At 37.9% G+C, this 18,882-nt stretch overlaps 1 protein-coding gene across 1 annotated transcript in view; it reads left to right on the top strand.

Moving 5' to 3' along the window:
• The window catches only part of LOC127438693 (armadillo-like helical domain-containing protein 3), a 31,549-nt gene extending 15,627 nt beyond the window's left edge, over positions 1-15,922 (top strand). The window contains exons 16-26 of the mRNA XM_051694469.1: positions 257-315; positions 396-461; positions 1,157-1,226; positions 1,367-1,427; positions 1,521-1,609; positions 3,037-3,119; positions 3,269-3,395; positions 3,488-3,563; positions 5,493-5,571; positions 12,625-12,741; positions 13,041-15,922. Of these exons, the coding sequence (XP_051550429.1) occupies positions 257-315; positions 396-461; positions 1,157-1,226; positions 1,367-1,427; positions 1,521-1,609; positions 3,037-3,119; positions 3,269-3,395; positions 3,488-3,563; positions 5,493-5,571; positions 12,625-12,741; positions 13,041-13,133 (920 nt within the window). The 3' untranslated portion in view covers positions 13,134-15,922. The remainder of the gene's footprint in view (positions 1-256; positions 316-395; positions 462-1,156; positions 1,227-1,366; positions 1,428-1,520; positions 1,610-3,036; positions 3,120-3,268; positions 3,396-3,487; positions 3,564-5,492; positions 5,572-12,624; positions 12,742-13,040) is intronic.
• The last annotated feature ends 2,960 nt before the right edge of the window (positions 15,923-18,882 follow it).

Genomic DNA, 18,882 nt, shown 5'->3' with positions numbered 1-18,882 from the left:
TTATCAGCTCCGGACAACCCTATATGCAATGACCCATTTATCAATGCTTTTTCTCACCGCAATGCATACCACCATATATTTTGGACCAAACTTGACATTCCCGACAATGCATTAAAATGCTGCTTTTGTTGCCAGCTCTCTGTGTTTTGGAACAAAACAGTGATTTCTACTCTTTTTATTTCTACCTTTTCTTTTTTTTACGGCATTGAGCATTTTTGAGCACATCTTAGCATAGATTTTTCTTCAATGTTTTCAGATGAGCACAGACTCAACAGTGCCCGATTGTGCCTCATCATCCTGACCTGTATAGCCGAGGTAATGCATTCTTGCTGCTTTTTTTGTGAGTTATTCTGTTAGTTCCTCCTTTGACCGTTTGTCCTCTCGCTGTTAAACAGGATCAATATGCTGATGCCTTTCTGCACGATGATAACATGAACTTCAGAGTCAACTTGCACAGAATGGTAAGAATCTTGCTCAGGCTGCCAGAATCAAACAGAAGACAGTGTTTCTGGCATACAAAGCTGTCTAAGGTCCTGACCCCATATTGTGTTAAATCCATTTGCAAACTATACACTGAAACTACATCCTGTTATCTAGCTTCCTTTTCTCCATGATAGAAGCCCACCTGTCCAAAATGACTACAAGTTTCAGTGGACCATTTTGTACATTTCCGGCTTTGGAACGTGGTAGTAAACTATAGCAGGATAAACTTCCATGCGGTGAATGGGAGACCACAGCAAATATTAGTATTGCAATCTCATTTGCTCCAACAGAATGAAAAAAAAAAAGCCACTATTACATTTCCACGATTTCCAAAAGAGTGATGGATTATGGCAGCCAGAAGAGAGAAAGCTGCCAAATTTACTGTGACTCCCTCAGATGCTGTATATGAAACCCCATCGCCCGAGTGTTTTTTTTTAATTATTATTATTAAATCCAGGGTAATATAACACAAAGGTTAAAGTTATACATTTATATGAAATAATTAAACACTTGCTTAGAAAATAAATTGCTAGATTAACACTGCTAAATAAGGCAGAAATGTGTCATCACAGTCTGTGAAAAGGGTCCATACAATGTTTGTGATGTCTCTTTTGGTGGTAGAAATATTATGCAAATTTAAGGGCAATTTACATGCCTTAACGATGTTTTTCAGCCCATGAGACATCGCAAGAAAGCTGCAGATAAGAATGTCCCCTCTCGACCTTTAGTGTGTGCAGTGCTGGGTAAGTTCAAAATGATTACACCCAGTGTTGAAATAGTATTTCATTATAACTTAATCATCATTGTGAAAGATCGGAAATAAAATGTTTTTTTTTAAATGAATATTTTCATTGAATGCTTAACTCATATTTGTCTTTTGCAGATCTGATGGTAGAGTTTATCATCACTCATATGATGAAGGAATTTCCCATGGATCTCTATGTGTGAGCGTCCATCTAATATTTGGTTTGAAGCACTAATGCTTAGATTAATAAGGGTCACTGGTTGGATTAATGCATTGATTAATTTATTTTTAGGCGCTGCGTTCAGATTATTCACAAACTGATCTGCTACCAGAAGAAGTGCAGAATAAGACTGCATTACACCTGGAGAGAACTCTGGTCAGGTATGACACTCACTAAAGTGTGCTTCTGAGCAAAAGACACAAATTTATTTTTATTATTTTATATATTTTTTTTTCTTTTCTTCCAATTTGGAATGCCCAATTCCCACTACTTAGTAGGTCCTCGTGGTGGCGCGGTAACTCACCTCGATCTGGGTGGCAGAGGACAAGTCTGAGTTGCCTCCGCTTCTGAGACAGTCAATCTGTGCATCTTATCACGTGGCTCGTTGTGCATGACACCGTGGAAACTCACAGCATGTGGAGGCTCATGCTACTCTCCGCGATCCACGCACAACTTACCATGCGTCACATTGAGCACGAGAACCCCTAATCATGACCACAAGGAGGTTACCCCATGTGACTCTACCCTCCCTAGCAACCAGGCCAATTTGGTTGCTTAGGAGACCTGGCTGGAGTCACTCAGCACGCCCTGGATTCATGACTCCAGGGGTGGTAGTCAGCGTCAATACTCGCTGAGCTACCCAGGCCCCCCAAAAGACAGACATCTTCAAATCTATTCTACTCTATTCCGTTCCATTCTGTTTTAGTTTTTTGTTCCTTTCTGTTCTTTTGTGTGTTTTCTCTTCTATTCTGCTCTGTTCTGTTTCTATTCCATAGTTTCTATCCTGTTAGTTTGTTCTGCTCTATGCAGTTCTGTTCCATTCCATTCCGTTCCATTCTGTTCTATTGTATTCTGTTCTCTTCTGTTCTATTTTGTTCTATTTATTCTATTTGTTCTGTTTTATTATGTTCTACTGTATGCTGTGCTGTATTGTTCTGTTCCTCTCAGTTGTATTCCACTGTATTCTATTCAGTTCTGTGCTATTCTGTTCCATTCTTTTTTATTCTATTTTATTTTTATCTGTTCTGTTACATTTGTTCTCTTTTCTATTGCATTCTGTTTTTATTCAATCCCATTCCATTATTTCCTATTCTGTTCTGTTGTTCCAGTTACATTTCCTCTATTTATTCTGGTCTTATCTATTCTGTTCCACTTAGTTTTATTTATTCTGTTCTGTTCCATTTTATTTTATTCTGGTCTATTCTATTCTGTTACATTCCTTTCTGTTTCTATTTGATCTTTTCTATTCCACTCTGTTCTTTTTCATTCTGTTCTATTCCATTCTGTTCCATTCTATTTCATTTAATTGTTTCCTGTTCCATTCTGTACTATTTAATTCTATTCTGTTCTAATCTGCTCTGTTCTACTTTGTTCTGTTATTCCATTTTGTTCTATTCTGTTTTTTCTGTTTTAAAGTGTAAATGCAGTACTTTGCAACCCCCAAAATGGATTTGAAAATCACCATATAAATCTGTGCTGGGAGTCACAGGTCAAAAGATTGATTTCTTTGTGTGTGTGTGTGTGTGTGTGTGTGTGTGTGTGAAGAAATATGCTTCATCAGATGGCTTTGTTGATTGTGTTTCTCCAGCTCTCATTAACCTTCTGAAGTTCCTGCTGTCTAATGAGACCAGCCTTCTGGCAAAACACAATATCTTCCAGCTGGCACTTCAGGTAAAATCCCACACTCACTTTGAGAGGCAGTTTGTCAAGTTTTTAAGGTAAAAATAAACTTTAGGCTCATTTAAATTTACTGTTTGTCCATTTCCTCACCTTTCTTATCTTTCTCTTCTATTTCTACCATATTTCTTATTTATTCTTAGGTTGTGAACCTCTTTAACATGTTCATCACATATGGAGACACGTTTCTACCCACCCCCAGCAGTTACGATGAGCTTTATTATGAGATTATTCGCATGCATCAGGTTTTTGAAAACCTCTACTGCATGGGTGAGTTACCTGACATCAGCCACACCACTTCAGTACTGCTGTGAATGTTTGTATTGATCCTTAGTTACTCAAGCATTAACCTCATATCACAGTGCTGAGAGTCTCCACCAACGCAGGCCAGTGGAAAGAACCCGCAAGTAAAGTTACTCATGCTCTCATCAATGTTAGGTAAGAAGAACTCTCATCTGTGTTCATGACATTTATATATAATATATGGTGCTATATAAATGAAGGTCCCAACAACAAGTTATTATAGAAAAACTGAAAAATTATATAATTCTAAATTGTAATATTAATTTGAATATATAATTCTAAATCAGAATATATAGTTGAACATTTCAGTGTGTAGTCGCAAGTCCTGAATTAAATAATTAATATGTCACCTGAATATATAATAATAATATAAATCTGAATATACACTATATGGCCAAAAGTTTGTGGACACACCCTTCTAATTAATGAATTTGGTTACTCCATTAAATCCAGTAAAGAAAAATCTTAATGTTTCTTTATGTAATGGCTTGGGCTTTGTGTGCTTCCAAATTTGTGGCAACTGTTTGGGGATAGCCCTTTTCTGTTCGAGCATGACAATGCCCCTGTGAACAAAGTGAGGTCCATAAAGAAATGGTTTACTGTGTCTGGCGTGGAAGACATTGACTGGCTGCACAAAGCCCAGACCTGAACCCCACTGATCACTTTTGGGGTGAACTGGAACAGCAACTGTAAGTCAGGCCCCATCGACCAACATCAGTTCCTGACCTCACTGATAGCCTTGTGTCTGAATGACAGCAAATCCCTGCAGCCATGTTACTACATACAGTATAGTGGAAAGTCTTCCCAAAAGAGAGGAATCTGTTATTACAGCAAAGGGGGAAATTGATGCCTACGATTTTGAAATCAAATGTTCATCAAGCACATATGGTGTCCACAAACTTTTGGCCACATAGTGTATAGTTGTTACGTTGAATATATATTTATTAATCCTGAACAAATACTTGCAAATCTGATTATATACTATTACTAATAACTGGAAATTATCATATAAAACCTGAATATATCATTTTAAATCTGAATGTATAATTGTGAATCTGAATAGTTAGTTTGAATTTTAAGCAATGTTAGAAATCAGAATAAATAGTTGAACATTTCAGTGTGTAGTTACAAATCCTGAATTTAATATTTATTAAATAACTTGAATAATTAATTAGAATCTGAACATATTGTTAGAAATCTGAATATATGTTAAGATGAATATATTTCTTAATCCAGAATATATATTTTTAAATATGAATTAATAATTATGAACCTGATTAGAAGAATATGAATATAGACTAATAACAGGAAATTATTATATGATAAATCTAAATATATTATTTTAAATCTGAATATTTAAGTTATAATGTGATTATATAATTATAATCTGAGTATAATAAATTAAAATACAATTAAGTGGAATATTTGTTTATTAATCCTGAATATATAGTTGTAAATCTGAATTATTAATTATGATAAACCTGATTATTTAGGCATACTGGAAAATATGAATACTAATAAACCTTAGTGTGTAGTGAGGATAAATTAATTTGTAATTATGCAGATGAACACAACAATTATTAAAAATATTTAATATATTGTTATAATGTGCATACCAGTTATGTTACAAAGATGGCATGAAAGTCTGTGACTACTGAATAGGTATGGTTAAACTTGCTGTTCAGTGTTTTTTATTTTGGTTTGTATGCGAGGGGGTTGCAAGGTGGACAGTGAATAAATTATTGATTTTGTGTGAGGTAATGCAGAAGCGTTCTCCAGGCTTTCAGAGATGTCACCATGTGTTTGTGCTGCACAAAAGAATTTGAGTGCTTTATCTAAAGCATACATAATGCAAAGGATTACAGCAGAATGCAGAATATTTAAAAGAACCACATGTTTGTTAGCCTCTCTGTAATATAGCCTTTTTATTGCTCTTGTTGAGAAATCCATATGATAGAACAGTAACTTTCATGCCTGTCTTCAATACAGGCCTTATGTGTTACTTACTGTTGTGTTTGGAATATATGTGATCTCACTTTTTTTTCTTTACTTTTGTACTTTCAGAGCAATTATTAACCATTTTAACCCTAAGATTGAGTCCTATGCTGCTGTGAACCACATCTCCCAGCTCTCAGAAGATCAGGTAACTTAAATTTACTTGCATTCCATTTTGGTGATTTTTAAGCTTTTGCAACATTTTAACTGAACACTTACCTATGCAAACAGTATATTTCAGTTTAGGATGTGTCATTCAGTAAAATGAGAGAATTGGTTTGTTAGAGAAAAAGTCTGAAAGCTTTTACATGGCACTGTCTGTGAATGTCGCATGTAAAATATCTTACTAGAAAAAATAGTTAATTAGTGGAACAGACACTGATGTGTTTGTGGTCACAGGTGTTGCTTAATTACACTTTGATCTGTAGGGTAATGATGCCATGTGTTGGAAGTGAGGTCACTTTTACAGACGGTTATGCCAGTTGCCTTACTTGCTACCATGAATTGTCTTCTCTTTCATCTCGCTATACCAGATGCTACCTTATGACCTCAATCCATCCCCTCCTGCTCTCACTGTGTAAATTCTCCATATAGATTCATGTTCATTTACACCACCATACCGAATCATGCAACTTCTAACCTGTGCACAATGAAGTGAAGTCTCAAAAGTTCCATGTGTGAAAATGGCACATAGGACTTAAGATCAGTCCTATAGATTGCTGGTCATAAATAGTCCACAAACTGGCAAAAGGCTGAAACATGCCCTGTGCGGGTACGTGAATCTAGACGCTTGCATAGAATAGGCAGGACAGGCAGGATGTCCGTGTCACAATGTGCGGTGCAGACTGCTGGACAGACCACAGGCTCTTAGTGGCAAAGCTGAAAATCAGAGTCCAGCCGCACAGGCACCCCCAGGGCATCAAAGTACCCAAGCGCCTCAACAACTCCAGACTGAAGTGCATCAATATCAAGCAGTCCCTAGCAGACAGACTGGAAAACGATCTGGAAGCATTGGATTCTGAAACCCCAGATGCTGAGTCAAGCTGGACGGCCTTCAGAAACCTGGTGTACACAACTGCCTCAGAAATGCTTGGCTGTACCACTCGCAAACATCAGGACTGGTTTGACCAGAACTTTGCTGAGATTCAAGCCCTCCTGGAGGAAAAGCACTGCCTACACCGTGCCTACAGAGATTACCTCAAATCTGCTGCAAAGAAGGACGCTTTCAGCAAGATACGGCAGACTATCCAGCATAAACTGCGCGAGATGCAGGACACTTGGCTAAGCCAGAGGGCCAACGAAATCAAGGCATACACCGACAAACATTTTACAGTGCCCTTCAGACTGTGTACGGTCCTGCAATGTCAGGTACAGCCCCTCTCCTGAGTGATGATGGCAGCACTCTCATCACTGAGAAAGATAAGATCCTCAGACAGAGGCAGAGCACTTCAACAGTGTTCTCAATAGACCCTCCTCCAACGACGAGGCAATTGACCGCCTGCCACAGGTGGAGATCAATGAGGCCATGGCAAACCCTCCGACAATCCTTGAAACAATGAAGGCCATCGATCTCCTTGCCAGTGGAAAAGCCCCTGGCGCCGTCTCTATCCTGGGGGAGATATACAAGGCGGGTGGACCCAAGATGGTGGAGAGGCTGACGGAGCTATTCTGCAAAATGTGGAGCCAAAAATGCATTCCCCAAGAATTCAAGGATGCATCAATCTTCCACATTTACAAACACAAGGGGAATCGACAAGCCTGTGACAACCACAGAGGTATCTCCCTGCTATCGATAGCAGGCAAGGTACTCGACCAGGGAACTGCTGAACATACCAACACTGCATCTTGACCAGGTTCTTCTACCAGAGAGCCAGTGTGGCTTCAGGAAAGAGTGAGGCACCATTGACATGATCTTTGCCACAAGGCAACTGCAAGAAAAGTGCCAGGAGCAGAACATCTCTCTTTACACCACTTTTGTGGACCTGACGAAAGCCTTTGACACTGTAAGCTGGGATGGATTATGGAAGATCATGGCCAAGTTTGGATGTCCTGAGATCTTCATTGAAATGGTCCGCCAGTTCCATGACGGCATGTTGGCCCGTGTCCAGGATTAGGGCGACTAATCCAAGCCATTCCCAGTCACAAAAGGTGTGAAGCAGGGATGTGTTCTGGCTCCCTAGCTCTTCAGCATCATGTTCTCCGCCATGCTGACAGATGTGTTCAAGGACAGCAATTTCAGCATTGACATCAAGAACCGCTTGGACGGGAAGCTCTTCAATCTGAGAAGACTCCAGGCAAAAACCAAAGTGCAGACTTACACCATCCCTGACATGCTGTTTGTGGATGACTGTGCTTTAAATGGCAGCACGGAGTCAGACATGCAGCACAGCATGGACCTCTTCGCTACTGCCTGCAGCAACTTTGGTCTCATCATCTCCACCAAAAAAAACAAAGTCCTTCATCAGCCATCTCCTGGCGCTGTGTACATGAGCCGTCAATCACCGTCAATGGCCAAAAGCTCAACAACATTGACGGGTTCACATACCTGGGCAGCATTCTGTCTCAAGCTGTCCACATCGACGATGAGGTGAATATAAGAATTGCTAGAGCCAGCGCAGCTTTTGGTCGACTGAGATCGAATGTCTGGGACAGAAGAGGCATCAAAATTTCAACCAAGCTGAAAGTATATGCTGCAGTCATCCTCCTCTCCCTGCTCTATGCAATCGAAACATGGATATTGTACAGCCGTCACGCCAGGAAGCTGGACCACTTCCACCTGTGCTGCCTAAGGCTTCAAAAGATCAAGTGGCAAGACAAAGTGCCAGACACCGGGATCCTTGCAAAGGCCAGCATGACCAGTGTCCACACAATGCTCTGCAGGTCTCTGCTGAGTTGGGCCGGCCACGTTATTCGCATGGAAGACGAACGCCTGCCCAAGAAACTTTTCTTCAGCGAGCTGCAACATGGCAAGAGATCTCAGGGCGGACAAAAGAAGAGGTACATATACACCCTCAAAGCCTCTCTGAAAAACTGCTCTATCAACATTGACAGCTGGGAGAACCTTGCTACTGACCGGTCAGCTTGGTGCAGACAAGTCTTCACTGGCGTTGCCTCTTTTGAGCGGAAAAGGACCGATGATGCCATCAGGAAGCATGCTGCCAGGAAATCCTGAGCCACAACCTACTCCTCACCCAGAAGGCATCCTTACCCCCACTGCAACAGACTTTTCCAAGCGCAGATTGGACTGACCAGTCATCTGCGCACCCATCGATGATGGATGACATCCATGGTCCTCGTCACTCGAGACGGACGAACAACATAGTCCACAAGAGGGCGCAATAAATACATAACCATACAGCACCATTATATTATTGCATAGAGCATTTCTATCCTGGCTGTTAAAAAAAGAGCATTTCATTTTCAACTAATGTGCATAAAATAAATAAAAAGTTTTAGTCGGTCTGTATTCTCAAATGTTAAGTCAAAAGTAAAAAGGGGGCGGGGGGTATTCAATAGGCAGTTCACATGGTGTTACACTTGCACTGATGCCACAGTATACTTACCCCAGACTCAAGCTATAAAAACAGCGAAATAGCACTTTTTTTTTTATTCATTACAGTTGTATGTACAGTAACAATATTCACAGATAGCAGTGGTATTCAACTGAACTCGGTTAGGGGCTAGGGGCTGTTCAGACAGATGGAACACAACAGACTGGCACTGAACATGAGGATCTCGAGACACACTTTTCCAAGTTGAAAATCTTTCCTGACAAAGCGTTTAAACAACTCATTGCTTAATCTGAGAAATGCTTATAAGAGAGCAACACGCAATGGCCAAAGGCCTCCACCAACTGTAAGGGGCTGTTCACACTGAACGCTTTTGCAACCATCTATTTGCTTTCTAAAAGTGCGCTAGACGAACGTCTTTGTTTCGCTTTGTATTTGTTTATTCAGCGTCTTGTGCAGGAGTGCTGTTTTTTAGATGATGTGTCTAATTAAAAAGAACTTTAAAAGCATATTGAGACCTGCTTTCTGTTAAACTGTATTTGTTGCGCCTTGTATAGCCTTTTTTAGTGTAAGAAGTCATCGTATTACAGTGAGGATAACATTTTTTAATTGAAATCAGATGCGTTTCTGATTTGTTTATATGTTTTGCTCGGCTGCATGAAGATATTAATTTGCTTTCTAACGTCACTAGTTTTAAATATGCAACTTAGCTGGCTAACGAATGCATAAACGTGATCAGCTGGATATAAACTAATGCAAATACAGTTGAAGTCAGAAGTTTACAAACACTTAGGTTGAAGTCCATGTGGAGTCCACTCCACAGATTTCATATTAGCAAACTATAGTTTTGGCAAGTCGTTTAGGACATCTACTTTGTGCATGACACGAGTAATTTTTCCAACAATTGTTTACAGACAGATTGTTTCGCTTTTAATTGACTACATCACAATTCCAGTGTGTCAGAAGTTTACATTCACTAAGTTAACTGTGCCTTTAAGCAATTTGGAAAATTCCAGAAAATGATGTCAAGCCTTTGGACTATTAGCTTCTGATAGGAAGTGTAACTGTGGATGTATTTTAAGGCCTACCTTCAAACTCAGTGCCTCTTTGCTTGACATCATGGGAAAATCAAAAGAAATCAGCTAAGACCTCAGAAAAACAATTGTGGACCTCCACAAGTCTGGTTCATCCTTGGAAGCAATTTCCAAATGCCTGAAGGTACCACGTTCATCTGTACAAACAATAGTACGGAAGTATAAACAACATGGGACCACACAGCCAAAATACCGCTCAGGAAGGAGACGCATTCTGTCTCCTAGAGATGAACGTAGTTTGATGCGAACGTGCAAATCAATCCCAGAACAACAGCAAAGGACCTTGTGAAGATGCTGGAGGAAATAGGTAGACAAGTATCTATATCCACAATAAAAATGAGTCCTGTATCGACATAATCTGAAAGGCTGCTTAGCAAGAAAGAATCCATTGCTCCAAAACTGCCATAAAAAAGCAAGACTACAGTTTGCAAGTGCACATGGGGACAAAGATCTTTCTTTTTGGAGAAATGTCCTCTGGTCTGATGAAACAAAAACGTAACATTTTTGGGCATAATGACCATCTTTATGTTTGGAGGAAAAAGGGTGAAGCTTGCAAGCCGAAGAACACCATCCCAACCGTGAAGCATGGGGGTGGCAGCATCATGATGTGGGGGTGCTTTGCTACAGGAAGGACTGGAGAGCACTTCACAAAATTGATGGCATCATGAGGAGGAAAATTATGTGGATATATTGAAGCAACTTCTCAAGACATCAGCCATGAAACTTAAAGCTCATCACCAATGGGTCTTCCAAATGGACAATGACCCCAAGCAAACCTCCAAAGTTGTGGCAAAATGACTTAAGTACAACAAAGTCAAGGTATCGGAGTGGCCATCACAAAGCCCTGACCTCAATCTTTTGTGGGCAGAACTGAAAAACTTGTGCGAGCAAGGAGGCCTACAAACCTGACTCGGTTACACCAGTTCTGTCTGGAGGAATAGGCCAAATTCCAGCAACTTACCATGAGAAGCTTGTGGAAGGCTACCAAAAATGTTTGTTCCAAGTTAAACAATTTAAATGCAATGCTACCAAATACTAACAAAGTGTATGTAAACTTCTGACCCACTGGGAATGTGATGAAAGAAATAAAACTGAAATGAATCATTCTCTCTGCTATTATTCTGACATTTCACATTCTTAAAATAAAGTAGTGATCCAAACTGACCTAAGACAGGGAATGTTTTCTGTAATTAAATATCAGGACTTGTGAAAAACTGAGTTTAAATATATTTGGCAAAGGTGTATGTAAACTTCTGACTTCAACAGTAGATGGTAATAGATGGTAACAATCATGACATTTAAACATTTGGGTAGGACTTGTGTGTATTTTTGTCACATTGTTCTAACTGCTTGAGGTTAGCTTTAATGTTAGCATCCTCTCAGCCTTGTCGGTAAACATACTGCTGTTCTCTACTAATGCAGCATCTAGTCAACAAATTCATTACTTTATAATGATATGACAACGTGTATTTAAGGTATGTATTCCTTTTCGTTGTTGATGTTTTTAATCTGCATCTGAAGTGTTCCGCTCCATGCAGAGTGTAGTCTCATATGTCAAAACAAAACACCATAAGGCATCAGTGAGTTGATAGTTTTTATTTCTCCTCTAGAGGCCGCTCTCACACTGTATAATGACAGCGGACCCTTCCCAGCCGCTCCAGCACCGGACGCAAAGGGGAAAAACTATCGGTGTGGAATTTTGCCGATAACTGATAGTTCCAGAAATCTGTTATCGGTGCCGATTAATCGGCAAAACCGATATATATCGGTTGACCTCTAATATGTTTACAATCTTATCAACATAATTTTTTTTTTAATGCTGCCTTTGAAAGCCTGTAATTCAGGCTCTGTTTGCTCTGTCCATGCAAAGTGTTAGTTCATTCCATTAGATGGTACTAGTACTAGTAAAGTACTAGTAAAAATACTATAATATTTAATATATAATATTTCCCCTACTTTCCATCACAATACACAGATCTGAAATGCATTTGTGATTATGTGTAATATTTCATCATCGGTGGTCACATTTTTTTTCCCCCAATAATTAGTTTATCATGCTTTTTCTGCTGACTGCCTATATACTGTATATAGCTGAGCACTCGCTATGTGCTCGTCTTTAGAAATTCAGGCCATGTTGTGATCCCACTCACCTTAGCCACTGTTTCATCAGATATCTCGGCCTCTGAGTGGACTAGAAGCTTAATCTAGGTGTCGTTGGTATAAAATTTCATCGGTAGTCCAGAACATGTTTGCCAAACATTTGTGCATGCTTTTTCTGTTGCACTGCATATTTTGTTTTGGACATCTGAGACATAACATTTGGATTATTAACTCATGCAAGCTCACAGACAAGTAGAGAATGTCTAATTTTCAAGAGAAATGCCTCAGGTATGAGTTGATATTGAGTTTGTGGCTGCTGGAGACCTACAGAAGCAGTGATCAGAGCAGAAATGTGACATGTTTCTTTGTTGTCTTGCAGAGATAATTTTTCACTTCACGATTCTTTTGCATTTGAAGCATAATTTTAAAAAACACTCTTGGGTCAGCATAGTTTAATGGGTTAATTGAATGTTTTGTTGTTTTTATCATTCCTCGTAGGTACTGGAAGTGGTACGGTCAAACTACGACACACTAACTTTGAAGTTGCAGGATGGTCTGGATCAATTTGAGCGTTACGCTGAGCAGCCCAAAGAGGCCGCCTTCTTCAAGGAACTAGTAAGGGCATTAAAAAATTAAATGATTCATTCAAGTAATTCTGCAACCTTAGGGCATAGCTTCCTTCCATCTTCCCTTCATACTTGCTTAACTGTGAGCTACGTTTTTTCAGCTGAAGGCGCTGCCTTATAAAACTCATCGCTGTGTTAAATTTTAATGTGAAGTGAGTTTACGGCTGCACACACACCTGCTTCACACGCTACTCTGTTCATGATGGCAATAGTGGGGAAACTAACTTGTTTTTTATATGCAGCAATACCAGATGTTTAGATGAACTTTTTTTCCTTAACATTTTACAGGTACGCTCCATCAGTCTGAACGTGAGAAAAAACGTGTCTCTAAACACCATGAGTCAGGACGTCCTGCTGAAGGAATTCTCCTCTATTTCCTGAAAGAACCAGAACCATCACCTGTGTTTAGGACTCTTCCATACTGACACATCTACAAAAACACCCCACACATCTGATACTTCTCAGTGTTACATCAGAACTGACAGTGGACTATACTGGATTTGATCACTAGGCTGTATTATAGATGGAGTGTGTGTGATTTCAGAACAGACTTGTATTTGCTCAACAAAGCAATCAGCCAAACTTTGCACAATGTGAGTTTTGTTTTCAACTAACCGTTTTTTTCTTTTCCTAACATTTTCTTTTTCTTGACGGCCTGGTGCTTTCTCTGTTGATTATACTGTATGTTCTCATCGCCTTAGTACCAATCTGATGAAACCCATTGTGCTCGCACATGAAAACCAGACTTATTTTGATTTATTTTCTATATACCTCTGAGAATTTTTTGTTTCCAGTAGAGTGAATGCAAACAAATTAACACATTGCGGGCGAATTTCACAAAGAACTGTATACCCCATTTAACCCCAAATCAAAAGAATGAAATAAGAAGTTATGTTTTTCATAAAGTAAATGAAGCCTATTTTAGGGCCATTAAGATGTATTGCATTTTTACATTATTTTCTTAAGAATAATGCAAAATTTCCCATAAAATTCTTATTGCGGTAATGCAAAAAATCTCATTCTCATTACTGTAATACAGTAATGACAATCATACTGTCCAGATTATTTTATTATTATTATTTAAATCAACATAAATGAAATTCAGTGCAACAAATACTACCATGATTTTTACATAAAATTGTACTTTATGAATGTACTTTGCAATTTAAATAATATTTTGGTAACACTTTACAATAAGGTTGTATACATTAGGTTGTAACATTAGTTAACACGTTAGATATAATGAACAAACAAACAATATTTTTACAGCATTTTTATTTTTATTTTGGTTAATGTTAATTACTACATTTATTCATATATTTTACATTAAACATTGTATACGTTAACATTAGTTAATCAATATGCATGATCAGTGAACAATAAAATTCAATTAATTAAAAATCAAGAATAATAAATGCTGTGAAAAAATATTTTTTATCATTATTTCATGACATCTAAAGTTTTAACTACTATTAACATTTAGAACCTTATTATAAAGGGTTACCTACACAACAACAACAACAACAACAACAAAAAAAACAAAAATATATATATATATATATATTAGCCTATTTTCAAGATTTACTTGTATCAATTTTATAGCAAAAGTCCATCAAATTGAATTGTATAATGTTTAACAAAATTAAATTAATAAAACTTAAAATATTTAGGGTTTTTTCGTTGTATTTGATTAAAGATTACTCGATTCAATTTGATGGAATTTTGTTGACATTGAAAAGGGTGAATCTTATAATATTTTGCCTAATGTTGAGGAGAATTTAGGGGAAAATAATGTCACGATGCAAAAATATCATAGTGCAAAAAATAATTTCTTATTTCTTCCTTTTGATTTTGGAGTGAAATATGACTTGGACATTTTTGAACAGATTAACCCTTGCAAATTAATGCACTAATTTTTTTATCTGACAGTCTATTGACTTTTCTTTCGCTCACAGTATTTCCCAGTATTGCCGAAAGTGCGCATGAGTATGTTGAGTGCAACAATTGGTAAAGAAAAAACAAATGTATTAATATTACATGAAATGAAGCCTCACTGAAACCTAGTTTGTTAGAAATCCCACTCTCTGTGTTGGTTTTAATTTTTGTTTGGGTTTGAAATTAGAGCATTATAGAACCCAAACCAGTTCTATAGTCACACTTGAAACCAGCACATGGAGAATAACTGAATAAACAAATACATCTCAAAGACGTTCTTTGTAAACTCTCGCTGGTTTTGGTTCTAGATGAGTATTTGGTTTCCTTCGCCTTAGTATTCTTATTTATGGGTGTTTGTTTCCTAATTAAATCTTATTTTGTACAACACGCACAATGATGGTCAGTTTCTCTGGATTCCAGTGTTTTAATTAGTGGTATTTGCTAAGGCAATCACGTGATTACTGTTGCTTATACTTAGGGTTTGGGATTTAACAAAACCTTAACCCTAAGTTTTAAACATCATGGACATGAATGATAGCTCTTGTTGAGAAGTTTGCTACTTTCCGAAGCAGTCTGATGTACAACTCTCACCTGTCGGACAGAAAACATTTCAAAGACTTGCATTGATGGAGGTACCCAAGTCATAGGAAGCATGCAGAGCCTAGCTGGGTCCCAGGCTGGATTCCTCTGAGAGTTTATCCTTGTGTTTGGGCTGACTTCCTGAAAAGCAACTTAGCGACAATCCCTATTGTTAAAAGTGCTTTATAAATAATGCTGAATTGATTTTAATGTTTTATTTCTTTAGGCTTATAGGATTTGTCAGAGCCCATTCTACAGTATATCTTGCCCAACCACACTTCCACTCATTTTCCAATAGCTCTACAATCTTATACAGATTTCACTAAATCCTTTTTTCATTGTCTGTGTCTGTCTTCATTGCTGCCTCTTGCCAAAAGTCTATATAGAGTTGTGCTCAAAAGTTTGCATACACTGGCTTAAATTGTGAAATTTTGGCATTGATTTTGAAAATATGACTGATCATGCATGACTTTTATTTAAGGATAGTGATCATATGAAGCCATTTATTATCACATAGTTGTTTGACTCCTTTTTAAATCATAATGATAACAGAAATCACCCAAATGGCCCTAATTAAAAGTTTACATACCCTTGAATGTTTGGCCTTTTTACAGACACACAAGGTGACACACAGGTTTAAATGGCAAATAAAAGTTAATTTCCCACACCTGTGGCTTTTTAAATTGCAATTAGTGTCTGTGTATAAATAGTCAATGAGTTTGTTAGCTCTCATGTGGATGCACTGAGCAGGCTAGATACTGAGCCGTGGGGAGCAGAAAAGAACTGTCAAAAGACCTGCGTAACAAGGTAATGGAACTTTATAAAGATGGAAAAGGATATAAAAAGATATCCAAAGCCTTGAAAATGCCAGTCAGTACTGTTCAATCACTTATTAAGAAGTGGAAAATTCAGGGATTTCTTGATACCAAGCCAAGGTCAGGTAGACCAAGAAAGATTTCAGCAACAACTGCCAGAAGAATTGTTCGGGATACAAAGAAAAACCCAGAGGTAACCTCAGGAGAAATACAGGCTGCTCTGGAAAAAGACAGTGTGGTTGTTTCAAGGAGCACAATATGACGATACTTGAACAAAAATGAGCTGCATGGTCGAGTTGCCAGAAAGAAGCATTTACTGCACCAATGCCACAAAAAACCCCGGTTACAATATGCCCGACAACGCCTCAGCTTCTGGCACACTGTAATTTGGAATGACGAGGCCAAAATAGAGCTTTATGGTCACAACCATAAGCGCTATGTTTGGAGAGGGGTCAACAAGGCCTATAGTGAAAAGAATACCATCCCCACTGTGAAGCATGGTGGTGGCTCACTGATGTTTTGGGGGGGTGTGAGCTCTAAAGGCACGGGGAATCTTGTGAAAACTGATGGCAAGATGAACGCAGCATGTTATCAGAAAATACTGGCAGACAATTTGCATTCTTGTTCATGAAAGCTGCACATGGGACGCTCTTGGACTTTCCAGCACAACAATGACCCTAAGCACAAGGCCAAGTTGACCCTTCAGTGGTTACAGCAGAAAAAGGTGAAGGTTTTGGAGTGGCCATCACAGTCTCCTGACCTTAATATCATCAGGCCATTCTGGGGAGATCTCAAACGTGCGGTTCATGCAAGGCGACCAAAGACTCTGCATGACCTGGAGGCATTTTGCCAAGATGAATGGGCAGCTGTACCACCTGCAAGAATTTGAGGACTCATAGACAACTATTACAAAAGACTGCATGCTGTCATTGATGCTAAAGGGGGCAATACACAGTATTAAGAACTAAGGGTATGCAGACTTTTGAACAGGGGTCATTTCATTTTTTTCTTTGTTGCCATGTTTTGTTTTATGATTGTGCCATTCTGTTATAACCTACAGTTGAATATGAATCCCATAAGAAATAAAAGAAATGTGTTTTGCCTGCTCACTCATGTTTTCTTTAAAAATGGTACATATATTACCAATTCTCCAAGGGTATGCAAACTTTTGAGCACAACTGTATGTTTATCAACTTTGCAACTTCCAAGACCTCCTATAATCAAAAACATGATATTCTGTGTGTGCATTATAAAAGGTGAATTGCCTCAGTATTTCATTATTAGTTGCTGAAGATCTGGAAAGTTTTTGGATTTGGTGCTGTCAGTCCATGTCCTTTTGTTTGGTACCTTGTTTTCTCTTGTCTTAAGACTAAATATAAACACAATATAATCTATAAAGATGATTTTCATACAGATTCACTATCATCCTAACAGTATTATCTCATTAATACAGCTTCCGTGAGAAAATATTTCTTTTTTTGGAGAAGCATGGTTTAAAAATAGTTCAAGACAAACTAAATATAAGTCTTTCATCCTTGCACATGGTAAAGTGGATCTATGAAATGTTAAATAGATATGAAATTTTGAACCACAGGAAAAGCATGAGTTATTCATGTTATTTGGACATTTTGTAGACTCAGATTGTGAAGAGGAAAACATTATTTAGTGAAGACGAAAAGGTGATTTGTGTATGTCCCCATATATGACACCATCAGTGAATGTTCTGTGAATTCAATCTTATGTTGGGCATTTTTTTGTTTGATTTTATAGACTGTCTCGAAACCTAGCTGACCTAGTGAGCTGCTTACCTAATTTGCATGTTTGGGCATCAAATGCAGGTGAAGCTTTTGGCATCATAAATGTTAATGCGCTGATGACTCCAAAAAAATGCTGTTGATTTAAAAATCACACAAATGTTTGGAGTTGGAATGTGGCAAAACAATTCTTTGAAAAAATACAATAAAATAAAAAATCGATTTAGAATGCACCATAATGCTGTTTATTTGTAACACGCCAAAATAGGTTTAATTTGGAAAGTGCCAAAAAGATTATTTGGAACCAGTGTTGGGTGTAATCTGATTACAAATTATTCAGATTACTTTTGAGTACAAAAAAGTATTGTGATACATTCCATTTTAAATCCTTGTAATCAGATTACAGTTACCGACTTTCAGTGAAGTTCATTACTTTTAAGCACATTACTTGTGTTACACATATTTCTTAATTAATATTTATGTAGAGTACATTTAAAACATGAATTATGTTAATATACTGTACACACCTGTTTGTGTTTCTGTGACAGTTGAAGGACGTGCAGCCCCTAATGAGTCACTGAGTGTATGGCTTGCATGTGACAACGAACAAGGAGATAATACTGTATAGACATTTTAAATTCGTAGGACTCAAAAACAAAAAGTCATTAATCTGATTACAATTTAATAGAAGTAATAAGTAATTTGTAGTGGATAGCTTTTGAGTAACTTATCCAGCATTTTTTGATACATGCATTGTCGTATAGAATAAATGTGTTAAGCTAATAAAGCTAGACACAGTACAGCGAACAGAACAGACACAGGAGTCTCGAGACGTGCTTTTAACAGCTGAAGTTTTTTCGATGTTGCATTTAAAAAACATAGCGCTCCTGCACGAGATGCAAAAAAATAAATAAAAAATAAATAAAAAAATAAATAAAAATGAAATGCGCACAAGATGCTTTTGATTTGGAAATTGCCAAAAACGTTGCTTAGATTGCGGAAATACTGTATGTGTTTGATTTTGAGTGTGCAAAATGCTGCTTATAT

Source organism: Myxocyprinus asiaticus, chromosome 50 (assembly GCF_019703515.2).
Source record: "Myxocyprinus asiaticus isolate MX2 ecotype Aquarium Trade chromosome 50, UBuf_Myxa_2, whole genome shotgun sequence".
Taxonomy (NCBI): Eukaryota; Metazoa; Chordata; class Actinopteri; order Cypriniformes; family Catostomidae; genus Myxocyprinus; species Myxocyprinus asiaticus.
This window is presented reverse-complemented; position numbering and strand designations above follow the sequence as displayed.